We start from the raw sequence: 25877 nt of genomic DNA, 5'->3' as shown, positions 1-25877 counted from the left end.
AGTGCGAGTAAGCTACTACAAACAGCATAGTGAACACCTTATTGTGGCCAAGATAGACACTAAGTCCATGTCCAACACAGTAATACAAGTTCACATGCCAACTAGCTCTGCAGATGAAGAGAGTGATGAAATATATGATGAGATAAAAGAAATTATTCGGGTAGTGAAGGGAGATGAAAATTTAACAGTCAGGGGTGACTGGAATTCGAAAGTAGGAAAAGGAAGAGAAAGTAGGTGAATATGGAATGGGGGTAAGAAATGAAAGTGGAAGCCGCCCAGTAGAATTTTGCACAGAGCATAACTTAATCATAGCTAACAGTTGGGTAAAGAATCATGAAAGAAGATTGTGTACATGCAAGAGGTCTGGAGATACTGGAAGGTTTCAGATAGATTATGTAATGGTAAGACAGAGATTTAAGAACCAGATTTTAAATTGAAACACATTTCCAGGGGCAGATGTGGACCCTGACCACAATCTATTGGTTATGAACTGTAGATTAAAACTGGAGAAACTGCAAAAAGGTGGGAATTTATGGAGATGGGACCTGGGTAAACTTAAAGAACCAGAGGTTGTACAGAGTTTCAGGTACAGCATTAGGGACTGATTGACAGGAATGGGGAAAAGAAATACAGTAGAAGAAGAATGGGTAGCTTTGAAGGATAAAATAGTGAAGGCAACAGAGGATCAGGTAGGTAAAAAGACAAGGGCTAGTAGAAATCATTGGATAACAGAAGAGATATTGAATTTAATTGATGAAAGGAGAAAATATAAAAATGCAGTAAATGAAGCAAATGAAGCAGGCAAAAAGGAATACTAACGTCTCAAAAATAAGATCGACAGTGCAAAATGGCTAAGCAGGGATGGCTAGAGGACAAATGTAAGGATGTAGAGGCTTATCTCACTAGGGGTAAGATTGATACTGTCTACAGGAAAATTAAAGAGACCTTTGAAGAAAAGAGAACCACTTGAACGAATATCAAGAGCTCAGGTGGAAACCCAGTTCTAAGCAAAGAAAGGAAAGCAGTAAGATGAAAGGAGTATACAGAGGGTCTGTACTAGGGTGTTGTACTTGAGGGCAATATTATTGAAATGGAAGAGGATGTAGATGAAGATGAAATGGGAGATATGATACTGTGTGTAGAGTTTGACAGCACTGAAAGATCGAAGTCGAAGCAAGGCCCAACAAGTATACAACATTCCATTAACAGCAAAGCAGCAATCTTCTGGTGCAACAAGAGGAATGCTGAAACCATAGAATAGGTTGCATCGTACATTGAAAATCATCACCCCGATAAAGCAGTGGCTACACATGCTACAAATTTATTTGACGATAATGGTGTGACGCATTTTTGCCAAGTGTTGAAGCTTCAGCAGAAACAATTGACTATAGATAGCATCCTGATAAAAAGGAATTAGTTACATATCGTAAACAATAAAGTATGTAATACTTTATGTATAATTTTCTTTGAACAAATGGCTTGAATAAGATAAAACTTTTAGTACTATTTCTGAATGGAATGTATTATCATATTTTACAGCAATTTATACGGGATAAAGTGTTTCACTTAGCGACTATTTTGCACTATGAGTAACATTCTGTAATGAATTATGCTCAGCTATTGTTAGTTCAATACTGTATTGCAGTGACCTTCCCACTTGCTTCGGCAATCTATGGACCCAGGAGGCTTGACATGCTTTGACTGTCACCAGAAGATTGCAGCAGCAGTCACAATTCAACACAATGTCATCGTCACCATGAATCCTGCAAGCTGTCAATGTGAAAGGCACTGATGCTGCTGAGAGGCTGTTGTAGGCTGCTTACACAAATAATAGAGTCATACAGGTTGGGCCCATTTGCAGCTGTCAACCAGCTCAAAGAAAAAGGAGGACACTGATACCCATTTTCTGGAGTGCCGGTCCGGCACACAGTTTTAATCTGCCAGGAATCTTCCAATCAGTGCAAACACTATCCATTTGTTGGGTAGCATAAAGCAAGAGCTGCCACAAAATATGACTATATATAAGCCAGCATGTGCACTTAATGACCTCAGTAGTCATGCTACAAATTTTAAAAAGTGCATTACAATAGCACTAAACTAGAGAAGTGTTTGTATCCTGTTTTCTCTACACACAACATATAATTAAATAACTTTTTAATTCAGTAATATGATAAATGTAGTAATGGGCAAACTATGTACAATAGCACTGTTTTGCATACACCAGTCTGCAATGGATGAAAAGTCATAAAATTGATATATTATACATCCATTTGATATTAAAAAGTTTTTCTTTCAACGTTGTATGTTTCATTTAGTAAACTAAATCTCTGGTCGTACCAGTCACAGAGAAAAGATACAAAGATCACAGTATGTTACACATTTTGAGGCCTACATAAACACTAACACTGTACTTTAAATTAAAAATCATTAGACCGTACATTCTCCTAACACTTCACTAGTAAAGCTACTTAATAGACAGGTCGTCAGAATTTAGTTTTCAGAATGCCCAAGAGTGAACAATGACCTCTGGATGTAATGTAATTGAGTGGAAGTGTCCTCATATTCAGAAGCTAACTTCGAGCTTTGATTTTAGCTAAAATCGGTGAGCTAACAGTCCAGTTGTTTCAGTCCATTGCCTCATTAAATGCATACTACAAAATTAACTCTAAACTGTTCCTCAAACCAACACAGATCATATCCATGATTAAGAAATTCAGGCAATTAAAATGGTCTGTGTGGTACTATAGGAGAGAATGCAAACTAACACAGGGTTTCAACAGATGATAATGCCAGTGTTCAGAATGTATCAGGTTTCCATTCAGTAGTGTTGCGACTTTATCGTGGCCGCACATTGTGTGTACCTGGCACGGCAACATCCAAGGGCTTTTCTGTGGTAATTTTTGGTGTGGTTCTCCTCTTGCTACCTTCAATGGTCACTCACTGCAGTACGTGAATCCAGGACCCTTTCACTTGGCTGGCATGGAGGTTCTGGCTGGAGAGAAGAGCTATCACACCTGCTTGTTCAAAGAAGCTATAGAAACATACAAACATGAGAATAGCTTCAACAAGAAACAAGAAAGCCTCAAATTGAATGGATCCTGAATTACCATGTTCCAGCGAATGATCGTTGCATGTTCCAAGAGTGGAACTGCACCAGAATTGCCCATGGGAAACGCCTTTGATGTTGGCACGACTGGTACGTATAATCAGTGGCTGTCAGCTTGACTCCAGTCCACTACAAGTGATGGAAGGTGAAGCTTTGACAACGCCAGCCACTTGTGCTGGTGAAACATCCAAAAAATTATCCAACAAGTGTCAGCCAATGAACCCGAGACAGAAGTCTTATAAAACTGAAAGACCTTCCAAATAACATTAGATCCATGCTCTACTCTTTTGTTCTTACAACAAATCAATCAACAAGGAAAAAGATGGAACACTTAAGTCACTCTGCTCATCCTTGCTGTCTGTAGGAGAAGTTTGTCACAATCATCAAGTTTCTCCTGTAGTTTTTTATGTTCCTCATGACACATTTCGAAATGGACTGGAATGGTTAAAAGGTCTTTAACATGAGTTTTTCTGCAGTATCATGTTCCTGAATGGTGAAAAGCACTACAATTGTCGTCGTAATTATGACCGGAACAAATGACATAGCGAAAAACAACAGCGCGAACTTAATAAAAGGTTTAAGAAGCACATTACCAAGTATCACATCAAAAAAAGTGTTTGTTGTCGATGTTCCATTTAGATATGATCTTACAAAACGATCCTGCGTAAATCGCGAGGTATTGGACTTAAACAAACGGCTATATCACCTGTGTTCGAAATTCAAAAATACCACAATCATTAAAGCTAGCGAGTTTGACAGGGAGTGCTATACACGACAAGGATTCCACCTCAACAACCAAGGAAGAAGACTAATCTCGAAACTGATTACCAAAACTGTGAGAAAAGAAATGGCCACCTTAACAGTAATACTGCTGGACCAGGGAAACCTGTAAAACCTGCTGGTCTGTCTGGCAAAATATTAACAGATATGCTCCAGCAGGATCAAAATAACCTTCAAATCATTCACTCTGAGTCCAGGAAACTAGATGCATCCAAACGTTGTCAAAATGGGGCCTGGCTACCAGCAGTAGACTTACAAACAACTCAAGATATCAGCTGTATAGAAGTGCCCTTAAGAAGACAATCTGAACCCTCATCTTTACTGCCCAGGGTTAGCAAAAATAGTCTTCTGCTCTTACATATTAATATACAGTCTTTAAGAAAGAAGTTGGAAGAATTGCAGTACTGGTTAGAAACTTCCAACTGTGGTATACTTAGTGTAAATGAGCACTGGCTATATTCATCAGAAATTGATCTCAATATTCCATTTGGTTACTCCTTAGCTAGTAGTTACTGCAGATCAACAATTGGACATAGGGGTGTTGCAATATATATTAAGAATAGTCTAAATCTACAATACTTTACTATTGATGTCACAGACCTGTGTATAGACACCATCTTTGAGGCTGCAGTTGTACATATACCTAAACATAATATTATTGTTGCATCTGTATATCGCACATCATCTTCTAGTGAATATGAATTTATGGTAAATTTAAAGAAACTGTTAGTCTTACTAACTAAGCCTAAATATAAATACCAAAGAATCTTAATTTTTGGTGATATTAATATGGATATCAGGGTACAGAGTCATATCATAATGGAATTCTTGGATAGCCTAAGAGCTTTTGATTGCTATTGTTTAAATGATAAGCGTACAAGATATAATGCATGCTTAGACAATATAATAAGTAATATCCATGAAAATAATGTTGAAATTGGAGTAGTGAAGTTAGGCCTAGCTGACCATGATGGCCTATGGATTACAGTTCCAGTCAGCATTCCAGATGAACAACACAAAACTGTTAGACCTATGAATGAATGCAACATAAGAGAGTTTAGAACCAGATTAAGGTCAGTTAACTGGAATGACATCTTATACAAAGATATGTGTGTGAATAACACAAGCAAATTATTTATAGAGGAAATTGCAAGAATATTTGATGAGTGTTGTCCCAGATTAGTAAAAAGACAGAATAATAACCGAGCTCATAAACCACAGAGACTAAATAATTGGTTTACGCCATACCTCAACAGCATCAGGATTATGCTTCTTATGTTTAAGGACAGATCTCATAACAGCAACGAGTACAAAGAGATGTACATTAGAATAATAAAAATTTATAGATCTGAAATAAGTTTGGCAAAACGTAGGGCGAAAGATAACTATATTCTTAATCCAGAAACAGCTGTAAAGCTGCCTGGGAAGTAATTAAAAGTGAAATAAATAGACCAACAACTCAACTAGCTATACCCATAGCCCCAGATATCAAACTCACACTTTGTTAACTTCAGTTTACAACAAGATTTGTCTCCCCTCAACGCCATGCTTGATGCTAAAACTCTTTTAGGTTCAAATAAGTATGTAGCCCATAAATTCTGCTGGGCAACAGTAACTGAAAATGATGTTAGCAAAGCAATAGGCAAACTAAGTAGTTCCAGAGCAGAGGACTTCTATGGTCTGTCAAACTTTGTCATAAAGAAGATATCAAGTGATCTTCTGCCCCCTCTAACCACTCTCATTAATCATATATTACAGCAAGGGATTTTCCCCGACTGTTTGAAAATAGCAGTAACTATTCCCATATTTAAGAAAGGAGATAAATCAAATCCAAGTAACTATCACCCTATCTCATTAATCCCAATAATATCTAAAATAATCGAAGACTGTGTTCACCAACAAATGAATCACTATTTTGAGAGGAATAATTTGTTAAGTAACTCACAGTATGGATTCAGGTCTAAACTATCCACAGTTAAAGCAGTTGAAAATATTGTTAGTGATATATATGATGGCTTTGAAAATAAATTAATCTCATGTGCTACTCTCCTAGACCTGAGTAAAGCATTTGACACTGTATCTCATAGTACACTGATCATGAAATTAAGACACTACGGCATGGAAGAGGACACCCTGAAATTATTAGAATCCTACTTAAGCAACAGAGTACAATTTGTTAGTGTAAATGGGCAGCTGTCAAACCCACAAACAATAAAAAGAGGTGTGCCAGAGGGCTCCATACTTGGGCCCTTCCTGTTTGTAGTGTATGTTAATGATATGCCACAGTATTTACCCTGTAAAACAGTCCTCTATGCAGACAATACAACTTTTATCAATTCAGGACAGACTCTTGAATCTGTACGAGAAAAAAATAATATAATATTTGAAAAATCAGTTCATTGGTTTAGTGCAAACTCCCTATTCATAAATGAAACAAAAACTGAGGAAATATTCTTTAATTTGAAGGTATCAAACAAAGAAAATAAGTCCGTTAAACTGCTAGGAATGATGATTGACCAGAAACTTAGCTGGGATAAACATATCACATACGTCTGTTCTAAACTTGCACGTGCTATGTTCCTACTTTATAAGCTTAGGAGTAATGTCAGCCAAAACTTACTGTTGCATTCATATTTTGCTTATATCCACCCCCATCTTTCTTATGGTATTCTGCTTTGGGGAAATTCTCCCAGTACAATATCGATTTTCAGATGGCAAAAAAAAAGCTCTTCAATGTGTAGTGGGTTTATCTCCCAGGGATACATGCAGGGAACATTTCAAAAAACTTAACATCATGACAGTTCCTTGTTTGTACATCTATTATTGCTTACTACACATAAAAGAAAACATAGCTCAATATCCCCTTAGGTCATCTGTCCACACCCACAATACAAGACGAAACCACACAATTGATCTGCCATACTCTAGACTGTCTAAGGTACATAATAGTTATAAATATGTAGGCCTCGAACTGTTTAATATGCTCCCTAAAACTGTACAAACAGTATCTAAAAGTAAATTTAAGACAACATTGGGTCAATGGCTCAAAGGTAAAGCATTTTACTCAGTTGATGAATTTAAAGATTGTAAGATGGAAGATTTGCTGTTTTAACATAGAGAAAAGTACCTCTGCCTGTAGTAGGACCTAAATTTGTATCAATAGCTTAGGATAATTACATAGCGTTATCAACATGTATATGATAATGACACAGTGTCATCAACATGAATACTCCCTGCTTAATATAAATCTGTATAATGCTTTCCTTTTTATTGTAAAATTAATAATATATAAAATTCCAAATGTGTGCTATTGTACTAAACTAAATTTCACATGATTTATATATACATTGTTATGAGAATATAACCATCTCTATACTGTAATTGAACTTATTGACGAAGCCCATTGTATAAGAAAATACTGAACGGCTAATAAAGATTCTTATTCTTATACAATTAACCTTGTTGTTCTCTCCGTTTCAAATGACAATAACGACATGTTATAGTAATGATTTAGGGTGCAACAGCAATCAAGATAGCAGCAGAAGAAATATCTTAGTATGCATGATTTTTTTTTTAATTTTGCAAACAAGAATGGCACGTGCGCACGCACAAGTAAATTCATATGGCATGATTGATCATGAATCCCTGAAGAACGATGTTCTGCCACCTATTTGAAAGCTTTCTCCACCCCCCCCTCTCCCCCCTTTCAATTTGACACCGCGTTGGCAACTTGTGTGCTATTAACCTATTCCAGTAATCCTGCTGGGGTAAGGAGATCTACAGTTTATAATGAAATCCAAACCATGTGTTGTTCTTGGCATGTCTTCACATCACCGAAGTGAAGGTTAGCATAAAGGTAGATTGAAAAATTTTGGCTTCTTATCAGAAATCAATCTAGTGACTTAACAGTATTCAAGCCAGACTTGTTTCTTGGTGATTCAACCAGTCTATGGAAACATTACACTCATTATCAAAAAATAATGTATGCTACTATTTATTCCATTGAATTTTTGATACTGCTGGTGTACCCTGATGTCTTATCTACTCGCCGACACTCAAACTATGTGACACGTCCTGACCACCTTCCATGTAACTCCTTCACCACAGATTTATCACATGTATGATATATGCCACAGACGGTGCCATTTATGCTAGAGAAAACCATTCACTCTATGCAGAAGATGGGAGCCACACTCTTCACTTTCGTCAACAGTTTCTTACATTCATCACTAGAACAGGATACAGAGTATGAAATACACTAGGCAAACCTCGAACACTATCAAATATTACAACTCCAGCAGCCTGAGAAAAAGCTGCTGCATAAGTTCAATGTGTAAGTGTCCCTTACAATCAGCAAGAGCCTCTTATTTGGACCATAACATTATGTAAAACTTAACTTGTACAAAGCTTCTGTTCAGCCAGCAGTAATACAAAATCATGGTAAAAACACACATATACTAACCTCAGAATAACTGGGCACAGAAAGCGAGTCATCCTCAGAATGTGGTTCTTCACTAGCAACACCTTGGGACACTGGGATGAGTTCTCCAACATTCACATTGTTCACAGGAGTCAAAGTCTGGGGGGCATGTCTCCTGGGTGGGCTACCACTCCTATGGTTGCACATAACATTTAAATAGTGTTAATATTACTGAGATGAGGTGGTGTGGTTGGAGAGATTAAATTACTACAAAATACGCAAATTATATTAATTTTTGGTCCTTAAATACAAAGACTGTTCCATCTTTATTTGACTTTTTCACTAGTTAAGTGCTAAAATTTACAGAAAAAGCCTCCACAGTTCGTATATTGCTCAAAACTACTATGGGAAGAGGATTTTAAATATCTGCCCTACTCCACTGGTCAATATCTGAGGATCAATTATGTTACCAAATTATACCTTCTTCATACATTAAGTACACAAAAAAAATAATCGTTACAGCCTCATTCATTTACATAATAAGAGCTGGAAAGTCCAACAAGTGTCACAAACAAAGCAGAAACAATCATTCACCCTGTCATTCTTGGTGCTTTACACTGAACTTTGATATCTCCAAAAACATTTGTTTGTTTTGTTTTAAGGTGCAAAAACAAATAGGGTCATAGGCACCCATGTCAAAACTGTGAAACATGAAGACAAAGAGAAGAGTTAAAAACAACTATTTGCCAACCCAAAGAAAAGCTAAAAACAGGGATGCAGAGAATGTTCTATAACATACACTCTACAGAAACGGAGGTCCAGAACTAAAAATTAAATAGTCTTTGTCATATTGCTATGATGGATAAAAGTAAAGCGCGGTCGACAGCCCGCGCTTCGTGGACAGTTCAAAGTTGGGCACAATGTGCACAAAGTGGTGGGGGAGTGTCACTTCACAAACTGTGATGGCTAAAAAGGCAGTGCCCAGTGCCTGAAGTGTCGTAGGGGTTTGAAGACATGCAGCGATACGTCGACTGAGAGCATCCCAGACATGCTGGATGGGGTTTAGGTCTGGAGAACAGGCAGGCTACTCCATTCGTCCGATATCTTCTGTTTCAAGGTACTCCTCCACGATGGCAGCTCAGTGGGGACATGCTTTATCATCCATCAGGAGGAAGGTGGGACCCACTGCACCCATGAAAAGGCAGACATAATGGTGCAAAATGACATCCCGATACAACTGACCTGTTACAGTTCCTCTGTCGAAGACATGCAGGGCTGTACATGCACCAATCATAAACCCACCCCACACCACCAAACCACAACCTCAATACAGGTCCCTTTCAAGGACATTAAGGGGTTGGTATCTGGTTTCTGGTTCACACCAGATGAAAACCTGGCAAGAATCAGACTATACCTGGACTCTTCTGTGAGCATAACCTCGGACCACTCTTCCAACGATCATGCACTGTGTTCTTGACACCAGGCTTTACCGGCTCTCCTGTGACCTGGGGTCAGTGGAATGCACCTTGCAGGTCTCTGGACGAATAAACCGTGTCTGTTCAGTCGTCTGTAGACTGTGTGTCTGGAGAAAACTGTTCCAGTGGCTGTGGTAAGGTCCTGAGCAAGGCTACCTGCAGTACTCCGTGGCCGTCTGCAGGCACTGATGGTGAGATATCTGTCTTCTTGTGGTGTTGTACACTGTGAGGTCCCGTTCTGTAGTGCCTGGACACGTATTTCCTGTCTGCTGGAATCGTTGCCACAATCTTGAGATCACATTTTGTAATACACGGAGGGTCTGTGCTATGGCCTGCATGTTTCACCAGCCTCCAGTCACCCTAGTATTCTACCCCTCATGACGTCATCAATATGTGTTCTTTTAGCCATTTTCAACACGCAGTCACCATAACGTCATCAATATGTGTTCTTTTAGCCATTTTCAACACACAGTCACCATTAGCATGTCTGGAAATGTCTGCACACTTACTCGCTGCACCGTACTCTTATATGCACCAACACACCTCTGCATATGTGGACTTCTGCCAGCGCCACCTGGCGGTGACCACAGGTCAAATGCACTGCATGGTCATACCCTGAGAAGATTTAAACCCGCAAACCGCTCACCAGAGTGTTGTTTCACCATATATCAGCATTATCCTTAATTTATGAGCATGAGTGTAGTTATAATGGCCTCCTCATGGCAGGAGGGCTGAGAGAAGGTCGCCCAAGCCACTGGGAGAGGCTTAATAACCTGGGGCTTACTCCCATGAAGGGAGAACCAGTGGCAATGCCGAAGTGACACGACCTCTTGACAGATGGCAACACAGATATCACTGGAGGGGACATAAGAACTAGTGGGCTGTGGTACAAGGACTGTAGCCTCGACAGCATTGTCAGCAGCCTCGTTTCCTTCAGACCAACATAACCAGGAACCCACATAAACAGCACAGTGGCTCCATCAAGAGTGAGGAAGTGACGTTTTCCTGGACTCGTTGCACTAAGGGATAGGCGATGTAAAGCGTACAGAGGCTTTGAAGGGCACTGAGTCTGAGCAGATGGCACAATTGAAAAGCCTGTGTCACTGGATGTCTTTGCAGCCTGATACAGGGTGAAGAGCTCTGCTGTAAATACTGAGCAGTGTGCTGGAAGCCGATACCGAAAAATGTTGGCGCCAGTAAAAAAGGTACACCTGACACCAAGATCAGTCTGAGATCCTTTAGTGTACACTAAGGTACTATCGCGAAGTTCAATGCAAAAGTTGTCAAACTGAAGGCGACAGAGCGAGGCTGGAATAGTGTTCCTACGAAGCGAATGAGGGCCATGGTGAACATGGGCCGCCGCATGAAACCAAGGTGGTGAAGGGTTCACCCACTGGGAAAGTTGCAGGTAGCATGAAGTTACGCTGCTGGAGCAAGAGCCAAAAGCAAACTCCATACTGGCAATCAAAGGAGTCATCGAAGGAGGAGGCATCAGATGAGTGGCCATGCATGGCGGACAAACAGTACTCACTCCTGCTGAGTAGAAAGTCATGGCAGTAGGACAGCAGTAGTTCAACAGCTTCTGCATGCAGACTCTCAACTGAGCTAGTGTAAAAGGTACCAGTGGCCAAGTGGATGACACAATGGTGGATAGTATTGAGACAGCATAAGAGGGACAGCAATGCAGATGCATAAACAAAGCACCCATAGTCTAGTTTCAAGTGGATAAGGCACTGGTACAAACTGAGGAGGTTTTATCTGCACCCCAGGAAGTAACATTGAGGACTTGAGGGACTGCATACAGCAGGCTGCCAGGTAAGACATGTGGTAGGACCTAGAGAGTTCTGTATTGAGCTTGAGCCCCAGGAATTTTGTAGTTTCAATGAACAGAAGAGCAACAGGCCCAAGATCTAAAGATGGTGCGAGAAACCAATTGCGCCACCAGAAATTCATACAAACGGTTTTGTCAGTGGAAAAACGAAGAGACAGGTCCATGGACAGCTGCAATAGATGGCAAAGTCACCAACAAAAAGGGAGCCAGAGGTGCCCGGCAGGAGACAGGCCATTATAGGGATAATGGCGATAGCAAAAACCATCTTCCTGGATAAAGGTGTCAGACAAGGCAGAACCCACACAGACCTTGAAAATTTGATCTTTTAAAAAGTCCTCAAGGAAATGGGGCAGGTGGCCATGGAAGTCCCAAGTGTAGAGAGTACAGGGGATACCAGTCCTCCAGCAGGTATCGTAGGCTTTCTCCAAATCGAAAACGCAGCCACGGTCAGGTATTTTCACAGAAAACATTCATGACATGGGTGGATAAAATGATTAGATGGTCAACTGCAGAACAGCGTGGCCGAAATCAACTCTGTGCAGTGGTTGGTAAATTGTGAGACTCAAGCCACCATACCAGCCAGGCATAAATCATACTTTCCATCACTCTGCAAACACAGCTGGTGAGAGAGATGGGGCAGTACCTAGAAGGAAGCTGTTTGTCCTTACTAGGCTTAGGTATGGATATGGGTATGTCAGTGGCTTCACGCCAGCATCTGGGAAACATGCCCTCTGCCAATATGATGATGTACATACTAAGCAGAAAGTGCTTGCCTGCAAAAGAAAGGTGCTGCAACATCCAATTGTGAATAGCATCTGGCCCTGGAGCAGAGGATTGAGAGGAAGTGAGAGCATGATCTAGCTCCTTCACAGTAAAGACAGCACTGTATACACACACATTTCTGAGAAGAGAAGGGTATTGCTCCAGCCTCCTCCACTCATTTCCATTGGAGGAAGGCTGGGTGATGGCGGAAAGAGCTCAAAATTTCTGCAAAACGGTGGCCTAAGGTGTTGGAGATAGCAATAGGGTCCATGATGACATCTGCTATTGTCAGGTCAGAAACTGGGGAGTAGAGCTACGTCCCAGAGAGCCTTCGGAGGCTGGCTCACAGGACAGAGGAGGGAGTGGAACTGTTAAAAGAACTAGGGAACGAAATCCAGCTAGCTTTTATGCTAACCCAAAGAACGCGACGACACAGTGCATGCATCTGTTTATAATGAATGCAGTTTGACATCTAAAGATGACTGTTAAAAATACGGAGAGCATGTCTCCTTGTGCAACTTGTGTTGCGGCACACCTCAGTCCACCAAGGGACCAGAACACAGTGTGATAAAGATGAAGTGTGAGAAATGGAGCGTTCTGCAGTGGTAAGAATAACTTTCGTAAGATATTCCAGCTGGTTATCACAACTGGTGAAATCTTGTTCACTGAAGGTCGCCATGGAGCAGTAAAACCACCAGTCGGCCTTAGTAAGCTGCCATTTGGGCATGAACGCAGGTGGGATAGGAGTTGGTAAATGGGTAGCATACGGAAAATGGTCGCTCGAGTAGGTGTCAGAAAGAATGGACCACTCAAGACGATGGGCAAGCTGGGCATTGCAGAAGGATAGGTCCAAATGGGAATAGCTATGTGAGGATCCAGAAAGGAATGTGGGTGCTCCTGTATTAAGGCAGAAGAGTTTAAGTTGATTACGAATATCAACCAAGAGGGCACCTCTGACAGGTTCTGGGAGAACCCCAAACAGGATGGTGCGCATTAAAGTCAGTCACCGAGCAGCAGAAATGGGTAAGGTAGCTGCCCAATAAGCTGGAGGAAATCTGCCCTGGTGACATTGAATGATGGAGGGATATAAATGCAACAAAGGGGAAAGGTCAAGTGAGGAAGGAAAAGGCGAACTGCAACAGCTTGATGACGGGTAGTCAGGGAGATGGGTTGACTATGAACGTTATCCCTTATGAGCAGCATGACTCCCCCACGAGTTGGAACGCCAGCCTTGGGGTGAAGGCCAGAATGGATCGGGAAGAAATGCGAGAGCTCAAAGCAGTCATGAGGACAATTTTGTTTTCTGAAGGCAGAATACAAGTGGACGCTGCAATTCTAAAAGCTGCCATAAATCCTCTTTGTTGGATCAAAGGCTGCGAACGTTCCATTGGAGGAGAGTCATGATGAGGAAACAATGAAGGCATGTCACCTCGGCTGCTGCTGAGTGCCAGCCTGCGAAGACTAGCTGCTACGGGGCACAGAAGCAGGAGGTTCCTGCTCCATGAGGTCTACAGAAGCATCAGCTTTCTTGTGCTGTTGGCCTATGGCGTACAACACAGTAAAACAGTTGGTGGTGTGCACAGACAACACAGAGGCTGGCTGGGCGAAGGCACCAAGTGGCGACACCTTCGAAGAGGATCTTACGGTCAGCAAAGGAGAAGACCGTTTGCTTTTGATGGGCTTCTTTGAGCCTTTCCAGTAAGCAGAGGAAGACTCAGGTGTTGGTTAGCTGGAAGGACGTAGGAAGTCTTCACATGAGTATTCCTTCTCTCCTTTCCAGCCTGCCATTTGTGTAGCTGGTGACTTCGCCCCATGAGGCGAGAGTTTGATGGTTTGTTACACACCCGGACAAGGGGACAGCGATGCTACCATGACACAGGGCGATTTCACAACCTCAGAGCTGAATTTGAGGTCACGTGTCTGCATGGCCATGTCCTTCATGAAGCGAGATGTAGAAAGGACAGTATTATAAGTGCCAGACAATGGAACACAGAGTTTGCGACTAGCCAATAACTTGCGAGCGACCTGGTAAGGAATTTTTTCCTTTACCCAGATCTCCTGGACAGCCCATTCATCAAGATACACGTGACAATCTCGAGACACAGCAGCATGGTCACCATTGCAGTTGATACTGGGGGGAGGAGGCAGCAGACAATTGCCCTCATGCCTATCCCTACCACAAGTTACACATTTGGCCAGATGTTAACAAGACACTCGAGTGTGGTTGAAACAATGACATGGGTAGCAGCACATCAGGTTCTGAATGTATGGTTGGACTACGATATCTTTATAGCCTGCTTTGGTCTTCAATGGAAGCACCACTCTATCAAAGGTGAGAAAAAGAGTGTGTTTGGGCATTAAGGAGGCATCTACCTTTTTCGTCACCCGATGGATGGCAATGACACCCTGATCAGACGGGTATGTTCGGATTTTGGCCTCGGTCAGACTGTCGAGCAGCCTAGTATAAATAACACCATGGGAAGAATTCAGAATCTATGGGCCTCAACACGAATAGGATAAGCGTGGAGAAGCGAAGTGGCATGCAGTAGTTGTGCTTGAGAACCAGAAGTAGTCTCCAAAAGCAATGTGCCATTCCGTAAACAAGATTAGGATTTCACAGGGCTTGTATCAACACCTTTCTGAATAATACACAAACGGATTTACTATTGTGAAGGACTGACCGTCTTCAGTACGTGAAACCATGAGGAACCATGGTGCAGCTGGAAGGGTCTTTGAATTGTTAGCCTCATTCTGTTTATGTTTTGTAGATTCTGATTGTGATGATGACTGGCTCATTGCGATTAGCTAATGAGATGCCTAAAGGACTTCGAGACTGGGACCATGGAAAGCTGGAGTTTTAAAGAAATTACTTGATCAGCTAGATAAGTACCAACTGAATTACCATTATTCAAGAGGTGATTCGGTCAAGTGAAGGAGTGAGGGAAGAATAAACAACTGATTTTTTACATCTGCCAAAAGAAAGATCATATGGATGGTACTGGCTTTACTGTAAATAAGAGGTGGGGATAGTCAACTTATGCACTTATGGTGAAATCTCAGACTTTTCAGACTCTGAATCAGAGGAGGACTCTTCAGCTATGGTCTCACATGTGCTCATGTCTAAACTTGAAGAGAAGGATGATTTCTATTATGAGTTATACGAAGTATACAATGAGTGTCTTGACACTATTTCTGAAGATGTCAATGCTAAAACAGGAAAAGAAGATGAATATTAGTCTTAATCAAGACAATAATGTCAACATGACAACTTAAATGATAATAGGATCAAATGCTTACACTTTGTTTCCTTAATGAATATGGTAGTGGGCAGTACAACTTATAACCACAAAGATGTATGTGAAATGATGTGTAAATTTCCAAATTAAAATAGTTTTAACCAAACTGACCACCTAACAGATGCAAGACGTGTATCCGACTTAATGGCTGTTAGAAGCTATAGGGGCAATCACCTTGCAATAGCAATAATCAGAAAGAAAAATATCTAATGCAAGGAAGGTATGTGGATCTTGGGCAAAAAAATTCCACACTAGTAAGCTCAAGGAACCTCAGAATGCTTAAAGATTTTCCATCCTACTCATGGAAAACCTCGCACTCTGTTCAACAGTGAAAGAATTGAGGAAAGATGGAACCCTAGAAGACATCCATCCAAAAGCTGCTGATGAAGGTCTAAAGAGAGTAGATCAAGTTGTACACAATGGCTGGTTTGATTATGAATATACACAAGTAGTAGCAGTTAAAAATGAGTCCTACACAATAATGCAACACATAAACCATTTCTGAAGATCTGTGCAGGATTACATACCGTATTTACTCGAATCTAAGCCGCACTTTTTCCGGTTTTTGTAATCCAAAAACCGCCTGCGGCTTAGAATCGAGTGCAAAGAGGAAGTTCTGAAAAATGTAGGTAGGTGCCGCCACAACTAACTTCTGTCGTCGAATATATGTAGCGCTTCGCAGGCACAAAGATAAATACTGACACCAAAACCTTTGCGTCAGTAAATAAATTTAAAACAAAGGTGGAAGACGAGCTTTTTTTCTCCGCTCTGAGTTTCAACCACTGCATTTTCATACATTATCCAACAAAGTAAATACAAATTCCGTATTGTTCATCTTCGAATGTAGCAGCATTTCAATGCACTACGAAAATCCGACTGGCAAGACTGTTCGGGATGTTTGTCAAAAGGGCCAACTCTGCGTTCTGAATTTTTTCCTACCTGTGAGAAGAGATGGTTGCTAATAGGAACGTTTATAAATTGTGAATCACATGCAGTATTCTCTTCACCATAATAATAATGAATATAAACATTTTGCCATGTATTCTTTCGTGTTTGCTGCTATCTCATTTAAATCCTGTCTGCCTAATAAACTACGAAACTAGAGTGAGACAACAGCAAACGCGGAAGGATATACATATCATCTCATGTTTATATTCTTATTATTCTTATGCCGAATAGTGATACAGTCAGAAATGAAGCACGGCAATTGATTAGATTTTTAAATATAAGATGACTGTAATTGTCTGCAAAGATTTCCAAACGGAGAAAAATTTTCACTAAACTTTCGTTCAGAACATCATCTATCTTACGCAGTCTATTATTTGGTTCTTGTTGATCATTAGTAAAGAAAGTGGCAGTGTAAGTAAAAACAAATAGCAGTCTCTTGCTATTGTTTTGCTAATGAGACGATTCCTCTCTTTTTTTAAAAAATTGTAAGCGGCAGTAGCGCGCACAAAAGCAAGCCATGCCGCGAGCGGCGACAGGTCGTAAACACGCCTTATCAGAATGCGACAAACAATGCATGACACAGTACAGTAATGCATTTTCAGCGTTGAGTGATGTTAACACCTATAACAAAGAGAACGGCACTTATCAGATCAAAGAAAAATAAGCAATCAATTCAAACCAGACGAAGCACGTGAAAAAGGAAGGGTACCCATATAAATACGGACGGAGCACCTGACGCATAGCAACGGCTACCTGGTAAAGCTTAACTGCTAAGCTTACGACTTGAATCAAACTACTATAGCTGTGTCGTCGTTCATTCGACCTAAATTGTGTCTCATATTACAATGGACCAACTTTGTTTCGATTTGGAGGTGCGGCCTAAAACTTCTCTCTCCCCTTGAATTTTGAGTCTCAGATTTCTGGTGCGGCTTAGATTCGGGAAATTTTTTTTTTTCCTCGATTTTGAATCTCATTTTTGAGGTGCGGCTTAGATTCGAGTAAATACGGTAATAGCATGAAGAGAAGTAAAGAGGCTGCACAAAATGGAAAAGAGAAAGAGCACAAAAATACAGAACTGGAAGAAATGGAACAGCTGAAGGGGATGAATGAAGGAGGACTTTTTTCTATAGTTGAATGAAAACAAAAAGGATTTCAGCCTTGAACTAATCCATATAGAAATGCAGGTGACTCAGTGTTGAGGAGTTATGCAATAGGTGACAGATGGGCTGTTGGATGAGGTTTATCTGAAGACCAACGAATCTTACCCTCTGTAACAACAAACAACTCAGATACAAGAAAACCAGCACCAGGTGCTGAGGAACTGGAGGCAATCATGAAGAAGATTCGTAGTAATGTCCTGGGAATGGGTCTAATATAAACAGAACTGTTAAAAATACAGGAACAGTGTGGGCCAAACATTTCCACAAGCTTGTAGTTAAGGTCTGGATAAATGAAAATATTCAGATGAATGAAATGTCTGTATCATCTGCCCAATACACAAAAAAGTCAATATCATAGTGTGCCTGTCTACAGGGAAAATTGCCTATTACCGACTACATATAAAATATTCTCCAACATTGTCTTTAGTAGGTTTGCACTTCATATTAAAAACACTGCTGGTATATGAAAGTGGATTTTGTCAAGGAAGATTGATTGTTGATCAGAACTACAAGCAGCAGCAGCAGCAGCAGCAAAGACTAGAAAAATGGAAATGACTTCAATTTGATACACGTCACCTTTTTGCAGACTTCGGATCAGCCTACAAAAGTATTTATGGAAGGGAGTTGTATATAGCAATGGAGAAGCTAGAGATTCCTAATAAACTGACCCTCACCATCTTCGAATGAAAGCAGCTAAGAAAAACACAGAGTCAAATTACTGTGCAGTGACCACAAGTCAGAGAGATTCATTATCCTGCCTTCTAATCTGTTCAGGTGTTGGCATTTGCATATGACACTGATATATTGTAAGAACACCAAGATCAATTAAATGAGAAAAAGCCTTTACAAGTCTTAAAAGTGCTGCTACAAAGATGATTCTACAAAAAAATGAAGAGAAAACTATGTATATGCTAATATTTAACAATGCGAACATAGCAAGTGCCATAACTCTATTTCCCAGAAACTTCACTCAGTGGAAGAAGAAGCAAAATAAGTGAACACGTGTCCCGAGTTAACTGTAGATACTCCACTGTTTCTGAGAAAGCAAAAGTCAAAGTTTTTGACATAATTTAACACATTTTTACTGCAGGACAGTCTCAGCCACAATGGGGACTCAGTGGCTAGTGTAGAGGCCTATCACTTCTGAGAGTCTTGTTTGAAACCTGGTTAATGTTTTATTATTTTTTTCCTTTACCTGCCCATGTACGTAGAAGGTTACCCCAACAAGAATGTTTATTATCTAGTTAGAGGATACATGGGCGTTAGATTAATTTTAAAATTACAAATTAGTTTCATAATAACTGTCATTTATTACATACTATATGTATATGGTATTTTCAGGGTTACAAACTTTAAATCCTCATGTTCTTGTATTAATTCTTAGATTAATTTTTATATTTTAGTCATATTTATTTTTCAGGAACGTTTAGATGAGACCAATCATAGAAACATTTGGAACAGAGAGATTCTGAACACCTCGAGCATCACATGAAGACAAGTTTACTACATTAACACTTCTTCATATGAATCTCACTGGGAAACTTCATTAACTTAGCTGAGGATTTCATGCTTTGCGAATAATTTTGTGGAAAATCTTGCATAACAGGTAGCTTTTCCGAAAACTGGCACCTGCAGTTAATTGTGAATCAAGATATACTACAGGAATTTTACTGAAAAAATTTTCAAATAATTTTCTTGTTCATTTATTTTTTAATTCATTCAAAAGACATACAATTAGTAGATAAACACAGATAACATTATTTCAGTATACACTGGAAAATATTCTTGTAGTAATCTCCTTTGGAGATGTGTAGAAAGATGAAAAACATAAATGAAATTGATAATTCAATTTCTGAACATGGAGCGCAAAAATGAGATTCCATGACACTAGCCATTGTGCCCCCATTGCTTCTGTTCAACCGTTTACTTACTACAAAGGCACATAAAGTAGCTCAGAAACTTTGACCACAGTTATCTCAGAAACAGTTGTGTATCTATGTATAAGTGAAGACAGGTGTTCATTTGTTTCGACCCCACGAGTGACATTTCTGGAGAATTGGGTTATGGCACTTGCAGTGTTCTCCTCATAAAAAAGATTATCCTAATACGCCTCCATTCATATAAACTGGTTCACACAAATTTGATGTATTAATTCCATTACTTTGGATCAGAAGTCAACTAAGAACAATGTCAGCTCTGGAATACAAAAACAAATATTGTCCACTAACAAATGCTAGTATGGTCTCAGAAAACATCTGAACTCTAAGGTACTGTTCAGGAAAACTAAAGTTACGATGTGTATAGTTTTAGTGAGGCAGACACTAATGTATGGTGCTGAAACTGGGACATAATTCAATGAAAAGTGACTTGGGATATTTGAAAGAAAAGTCTTGAGACAAATTCTTAGGCCACTCTAACAAAATGGAGAAGGTGATTATATGATGTATGTAATGAACCAGACACTGTCAGCTGCAATTGATGCTGCTAAGGGGAGCCTACTACTTCCATATTGCTGGCAACAGGTTATACACAATGCTGGTGACTTACTTTGAAGGACAGTGAAACTTTGAAACATCTATCTATTTTGCATAAGTTGTAAATAAATAGTTGCCACTATTAAAGTTCTATCCTCATAGTAATAAACAGCCAACTGCAGAGGCATTTGATTTACTCTGGTAGACACTGCGCACACTACTAACGAACAGTTTCAAACATAAAACCTCTGAAGAGATTAAAAATTGGTCAGATCACTAACACTTAAATCGTTTGGCAACAATTGTGTTTCTGCTGAGTATTCAAAATACAGTGGCATCTTCGTTCACCTTATAATCAGGCAATGACTCAAGGCCTATTTCTGAATAGACTTAGATATGCTGTAGTGTCGCCTATATAAGGGGCTCAGAAGAAAATTGAAAATCCTAGTTATATGACAATTTGGTTCAAAGATATCAATAATTCCTCAGAGTAACAACGAACCAAGTACATGGTTCAATATTCTGTCTGCAGGTGCTGTAGTTACTTGATGCTCTGAGACCATCTACATTACATCTACACTATGCAAATCACCATGAAATGCATGGCAGAGGGTATGTCCCATTGTACCACTTATTACAATTTCTTCCAGTTCCATTCATGTATGGAGTAAGGGAAGAATAATTGTTTGAATGTGTGTATACATGCCATAATTATTCTAATACAAAAGGTATCTCTAATCCCGAAAAAAATATTTGATACTGAGCTTAACTGCTACTGTCCATGAAAGTGCACATAAAAAATTAGTATGAAAACCATAGAAATTACTTCATTATTGAATCTTGGGGATTTTTCTGAACAAAACTTGTACCTTCGTGATCTCGTGCAAGTTACTGAATGCCAGACATGACAATACAGGCACACCTACATAAAATAAAAGCAAGTAATTTATCAGGATTTCTAATGAAAGTGTGCAACACATTTTTTCTGGCTACATTCCAAGTAAGTTGGGGAAGGCTATAGAGAGGTCTGACAAAAACAGACATATTTGCTGTGACAGCAATGGGATAAACATCTCTGTGAATAAAACTGATGGCAGTGATGTTATGAACACCATACGATCTTTTCCTGCTTATCAGAGTCATTACTCGCAAGAAAGAGAAAACTCTGGATGAAAATGCCCAAATCCTTATCTTAACATACATAAAATTTATTACTTGTACATAGCAAAATGCCAACATGAAAATTAGACCCAATGAAACAAGGGTTCTGTTACTGAGTTGTCAGTACAAAATTTAATTTGTCTTTCAAACCACCATATACAGATACTTGACGACCATGTGACTAATTAGAAATGAAAATTTCTAGTTAATGTAATAACATTAAAGCTTTTAAAGCTGAAAAAGACCTGCATTAAATCAGGCTGGTACAAGACACTCAATGCAATCTGATAAAGAAACTGCATGGCATGAGATGTATCAGGCTGCATCCGATTTCCAGAGGGCTTTGCCATTCCATAAACTATCTATAAGATAGTGTACTATGAAAGAAATGTGTATGTATACAATTCTGACATGCTTTCAATCAATCCATGGCCTTTATGTATACATGGGATGAAACAGGATGATGAAAAGGATCTCAAGAAACAGCCAGCTGTACCAGAATGCATTTAAAACCGTATGCATCTTTACCCTGATGCATGTTCTGGACAGAACTTAAAAATTAAGATGGCTCTCACCTGTTAAAACTACTCAATAATACAGAAATGCAGGTGGAAATAACTGACCACAAATTTATAACACTGGATCATTTACGATTACTTATTTTTACAAAATGATGTTGACTTTGGTCTAACAGAAAAAGCTGCAAGTAAGATGCAATATATCTCTGGCCCAGAGGATTGGTTCAATATTGCAAAATCCTCAAAAAGCTAAGCACAAAAATTTTGAAGTCAATGTAATGAATAGAGAAAATTTGACAAGTGCAAAATCATTAGAACAGGCAGTTACAAAGAGAAAATAAGCTATTGCTCGGTATGAGGTAAATTGGTTAAAAATTTGATGAAAGAAGTATGAAAAGAGCCTAGCTTTTACAATGAGGTTTAAAGTGGCTAACTGATTTTGTGCAATTCAATGAGGTATGTTATATGTAGAAGAAGAAGAAGAAGAAGAAGAAGAAGAAGAAGAAGAAAGGAAATAAACTAAACTCACTTCCCAGTGACAATCAGGAACAAATTTACAAGAATCAGAGGTCAGTTAAAAATTAAAAGGAGGACATGCTGTAAAAGAATTTTCTAACTGCAGAAGAGGAAGACCACAAGAGGAACAGCAAGGTTTTCATGAACACAATGATTTGTTAGATGAAATGGTGTTTGCCTCAATGTTATGTAAACTTGCTTGTAGGCCTGCAGTTTGTGTAATTAATTAGAAGAAAAAATATTTATGAGGACAGATTAAAATCTGGGAAGAAACAGGATGCAGGTTTCATTATACCTAAAGTCAGAAGTGAAAACGTTTTTGTGCATTAGTGAACCATGTCCAGTAAACTGTAAGAAAGATTTTAAATTAATGAAAATCTCTGTGTACATTGTATTCTACATTATCTCTTATTTGAGACCCGAGTTTCCCCTGGCATATACAATGTTCAAATAAATTTCAGGAATGCATCCCTGTAAGTTATCTGTAGCTTGTATTTGTTCTCTTTCACTGTAAAAAAATAATGTTTAGTTGATTTGCATTTAAACATATTACTCTAACATTATATAACTTTTTCTTCAAAGAGTAAAATGTGGACTTGGTTCACTTTTGCTTTGAACCCCTCATATATAAAAAAATGGAGATATATCATCTCATTACAAACCTGCTTCACTCCTTCCAGTATTTTCACATTAAAATTTTAAATTTTGCTATGTGGACTGCAAAATCCCTCACCCACAATGTAGAAATTTGAAAGGGTAATTAACACTGTTTGATAGGTGGTTAAAAGCCCAAAGCAATACTGACCTTATGAGATTGCCTCCTATTACACAACAGAGTACCACAGACTAAGGGTCTGCTTCAGCATAGTGTTGCTGACTCAAGACAAAGCCAAAATCTTATGATTTCTTCTACGACTTAACTACAGCGTTAAAATTTAAATCCGATTAAGGGGTAAATTGCTTTTTTAGAATTCATGTTGTGGGGGCACCGTTGGTCAAATAGAGGGGAGAGTGGGCATGATTTATAGTGACCAACTGGAGGTTTGTATTCAATTGGTGTTCAATTGCGATAATGCATTGGACACGTGAGAAGTGCTCATTTTGTGTTGAAGCATATTGCTCGAATTCCCACTATCATAGCAGTGCAGCGTGCTTTTCATTTGCGATTTGCGGAACCCCCATGCGGACATGTTCATGGATGGCAATCAATTTTAAATTGGGTAAACACATTCAGAACAACAGGGCATGTGTCTTCTGTATGAAGGCAATCTGGGAGAAGTGTTACAACATCACAAAACGTTAAACAAGTTAGAGCAGCAGCACTGCAGTTTCCGAAATGCTCAGCTTGGAAACATGCACTTGCTCTTGGCATTTCAAGACATTCTCTCAACCAGCTTCTTCATAATGAACTGAATTTTCACCTGTATAAAATGTGTTTCATTCAACAATTGTCAGTCCAGGATTATGTAGCATGAAGAGCTTCTTGTGAAGACATGCCTGCAACCGTACCCGGTGACACAAATGTGTTCTTTTCTGATGAGGAGTATTTTCACCTCAGTGGGCTATTACATAAACAGAATATTCGGTACTGGGCTGACATGATCCCCAGGCAAATCCACCAGGAACTCCTGCACTCAGACCGCATTACTGTGTGGTGTGCCATATCATGAATATGGTGTCATTGGTCCTTACTTTTTCCAGGAAAATAATCATGCTGCAACTGAATTCAGATCATTACTTAACTACGCTGCAAGAATTTTTCCAGCTGGCTTTAGAGGCAATGTAACTACAGGATACCTGCTTTCAACAAGACAGGGCCACTGCACACACACACAATGGGCATTGCCATGAATTTTTTTGAGGCATACATTTCTTGGAAGGCTTGTCTCTCAGATGGGGGATCTCAACTGGCCCGCATGGTCACCGCACTTAGACTCATGCAATTTTTTTCTTTGGAGTTACCTTAAGTCAAAGATGTATTACAACTGTCCCAACACCCTGGAAGACCTACAGAACAAAAACTGAGGCTGAAATTGCAAGAATACCTGAAGACAGCTTGAAACAGTGCATGGGAATTTCAGAACACAACTGCAGCAGTGTGTAGATCATGAAGATAAACATTTGCCAGATATACTGTTTAAACCATGTAATTAGAAACTTCCATTATTGTCCAATATGAGAAAAATAAAAAAGAAGTTTCTAAGTGTTTACTATTTTTTAATTTCATTCCCGAATCAGCAGTTTATCGTGCTCCACCCCGTACAAGAAAATGCCTGACAGGAAGACTCATGTTCTATGAACAATTGCATAAACAAATAATGTCTAATATATAAAAATATGATTATAATAGAGGGAAACATTCCACGTAGGAAAAATATATCTAAAAACAAAGATGATGTGACTTGCCAAATGAAAGTGCTGGCAGGTCGACAGACACACAAACAAACTCAAACATACACACAAAATTCAAGCTTTCGCAACAAACTGTTGCCTCATCAGGAAAGAGGGAAGGAGAGGGAAAGACTAAAGGATGTGGGTTTTAAGGGAGAGGGTAAGGAGTCATTCCAATCCCGGGAGCGGAAAGACTTACCTCAGGGGGAAAAAAGGACGGGTATACACTCGCACACACACACATATCCATCCACACATATACAGACACAAGCAGACATATGTGTGGATGGATATGTGTGTGTGTGTGCGAGTGTCATATGTCAGACACAAGCAGACATATGTCTGCTTGTGTCTGTATATGTGTGAATGGATATGTGTGTGTGTGCGAGTGTATACCCGTCCTTTTTTCCCCCTGATGTAAGTCTTTCCGCTCCCGGGATTGGAAGGACTCCTTACCCTCTCCCTTAAAACCCACATCCTTTCGTCTTTCCCTCTCCTTCCCTCTTTCCTGATGAGGCAACAGTTTGTTGCGAAAGCTTGAATTTTGTGTGTATGTTTGTGTTTGTTTGTGTGTCTGGCGACCTGCCAGCACTTTCATTTGGTAAGTCACATCAACTTTGGTTTCTAATATATATATAAAAAATGAATATTTATTTTTCTATCTTCTATACCAGTCATCTGATTATGATGAAACTGAGCTGCTGTGCTCACACCCATGAAGGTTTCTGTGGAGGCAGAGACCCACTACCACCCACCTAGGTGACGGGTAAGAAGACTGTGTAAAAATAGTCAACAACAAACAATGTCAATATCAAATCCAGATTTTCTAGGGTGGCTAGACTTACTGCTGACAAGTCATGGTGATATTTCACCCCTAGAGACGAGAGGAGTAGTGCAAAGACAGTGACATATCAGAATATTTCTGTAACATATAAAAGAATTTCTTCCGCACACATATCACTAGCTGTCTGGAAGGATTTGCTGTGGCAGCAAGACATACCAAGCATCCATATGGCTGAGTATTTGGTATGAAAAAGGC

The 25877-nt window shown here is 39.6% G+C and overlaps 1 protein-coding gene across 1 annotated transcript in view; it reads right to left on the bottom strand.

Annotated features, from left to right (window-relative positions):
• LOC124780818 (sorting nexin-29) overlaps positions 1 to 25877 on the bottom strand; it is a 182118-nt gene that overhangs the window by 67124 nt on the left and 89117 nt on the right. The window contains 1 exon segment of the mRNA XM_047253810.1: positions 8349 to 8499. Coding sequence (XP_047109766.1) covers positions 8349 to 8499 — 151 coding nt within the window.

This window comes from Schistocerca piceifrons, chromosome 1, assembly GCF_021461385.2.
Source record: "Schistocerca piceifrons isolate TAMUIC-IGC-003096 chromosome 1, iqSchPice1.1, whole genome shotgun sequence".
Taxonomy (NCBI): domain Eukaryota; kingdom Metazoa; phylum Arthropoda; class Insecta; order Orthoptera; family Acrididae; genus Schistocerca; species Schistocerca piceifrons.
The sequence above is the reverse complement of the archived record's forward strand: the minus strand, read 5'-3'. Positions and strand labels throughout refer to the sequence as shown.